General features: G+C 66.4%; 1 protein-coding gene across 1 annotated transcript; it reads right to left on the bottom strand.

The window, feature by feature from the left end:
* Window positions 1–282: 282 nt before the first annotated feature.
* On the bottom strand, window positions 283–1,666 carry H696_04523 (hypothetical protein; the record flags this gene model as incomplete). Its single annotated transcript, XM_009498403.1, has 5 exons — window positions 1,487–1,666; window positions 1,190–1,288; window positions 982–1,062; window positions 847–863; window positions 283–678 (listed from the first exon to the last, which is right to left on the bottom strand). The coding sequence occupies exons 1-5, from the start codon at window positions 1,503–1,505 to the stop codon at window positions 283–285; spliced, it is 612 nt and encodes a 203-aa protein (XP_009496678.1). The 5' UTR covers window positions 1,506–1,666.

Here is a 1,666-nt window from a genome sequence, read left to right as displayed (position 1 = left end):
CCCCCCACCCCCCTCCTCGCCCTCCTTTTTTACCCTATTTACCCCCGAATACACAAGCACTCCTTTCCCAGCTCCAGCTCCCCCCCCCCCTCCCTGAAAGATCCTGTGTTTTGGCCGCGCCCACGCACCGGGGAAGAGAGGGGGGAGACAAAAAGGAAGACAAGTATTGAGGGGACGACGGAGAAAAGGAGAGGAAGAGAAAGAAAAGGGTTACATGGGCAACGGCGCACGCGCGTGCATGTGCGCGGCGGCGGGGGGGAAGGAGCCAAATGCCAGCCACTGTCACTGGGGCGGCGCCGATGAGGACGCCGGCGCCAGCGCCGGCGGCGGGAAGGCACCCTGCGACGGGGCAGCCAGCGGCCCACCGGCCCAAGCTCCCGGAGGAGGGGCCCAGGCCCCCGGCGGGCCCTGGTCATGCCCGTGGGCCCCGTGCGGCGGCGGTGGCCCCGGCGGGGGGAACCCATGCGGCGGCGGCGGCGGCATGAACATCCCGCCCATGTGCGGCGGCGGCGGGCCGCCAAACATGAACGGGCCCCCAGGCGGGGGCATGTCGCCCATCGGGCCGGGCCCCATCCCGTGCATCGGCATCATACGACCGCCGGAGCCCATGTCATTACGGAAGCCGCCACCGCCGCCGCCGCCGCCGCCACCACCACCACCGAAGTGCATTCCGCGGCCCTGGAGAGGCGGCGATCGGGAAGGGGGGGAAGGAGGGCGGGATTGGCGATGGGTGGATACCAAGGGAAGAGGTTAGCAATTGCCCCGGTGGTAAGGGAGGAGGGGGGAGAGAGGGCAAGGGAATGCCATGAAAAGTGTATGCCCCCTGGGAGGGGGATATGTGCGTACACGATCGCCACGGTCGGCTGGAGTCGGCGACCGAACACGAAGCAAGAGGAAGGCAAGGAGCAGAACAGGAGAATGGGAAGGGTCAGCCATCTGCGGAAAGCCCAGGGGCGCAAGTGGAAAGGTGGGAGCCCGTACGACCGCGACGGTTGCGCTTGGCGCGACTGCTGTTGGGGGGCCCGGTCTCATGGCACACGAGATCCGGACGACCCACGAGCCCTGGACACAGGTGGGGGGCGAGGGGAGCGACAAGTTTCAGTACACCATTGTGGCACGGGGCAGGGTGAGGGAGGGTGCAAAGGGGGCAGATGGGGCGGATGGGGCGGATGGGGCGGATCACACGCACGGGCGTAATAGTTCCGGACGGTCTGGCGGTGCTTCCAGCCGGTGTTGTGAGACTTGCGCACGGATGGCGAATCGTACGTCAAAGAGATGTCGCAGTATTCTGGGCAGGGGAGACCGCCACCGCACGGGGGGAAGTTAGCCTTGAGCGCGAGCGAGGAACCAGCGACAACAACATGCGATGCGTCTCGAGAGGGAGAGGGACAAAGATAGGGCGAGGCAAGGGACAAAAGGGGAGACAGAGAGAAGGACAGGGGGGGAAAGGTGCCTGGCCAATGGACTGTGGCAGGAAGACACGCACCGCAGTAGTACTTTGTCATCTTCTTCTGCTTCTGCGACGGCGGCGGCAGGAAGGGAGAGCGGGCAGTTCGCGGTGGCCGTAAAAGAGGGGGCAAGGAGAGGAGGGGGGCGGGGGGCAGAGAGAGGGAGAGGGAAAGCGGGAGGGAGGGGAAAGGGAGGAGGGGAGGTGTGGAGAGCTGTC

This window comes from Fonticula alba, assembly GCF_000388065.1.
Source record: "Fonticula alba strain ATCC 38817 unplaced genomic scaffold supercont2.7, whole genome shotgun sequence".
NCBI lineage: Eukaryota > Rotosphaerida > Fonticulaceae > Fonticula > Fonticula alba.
The sequence above is the reverse complement of the archived record's forward strand: the minus strand, read 5'-3'. Positions and strand labels throughout refer to the sequence as shown.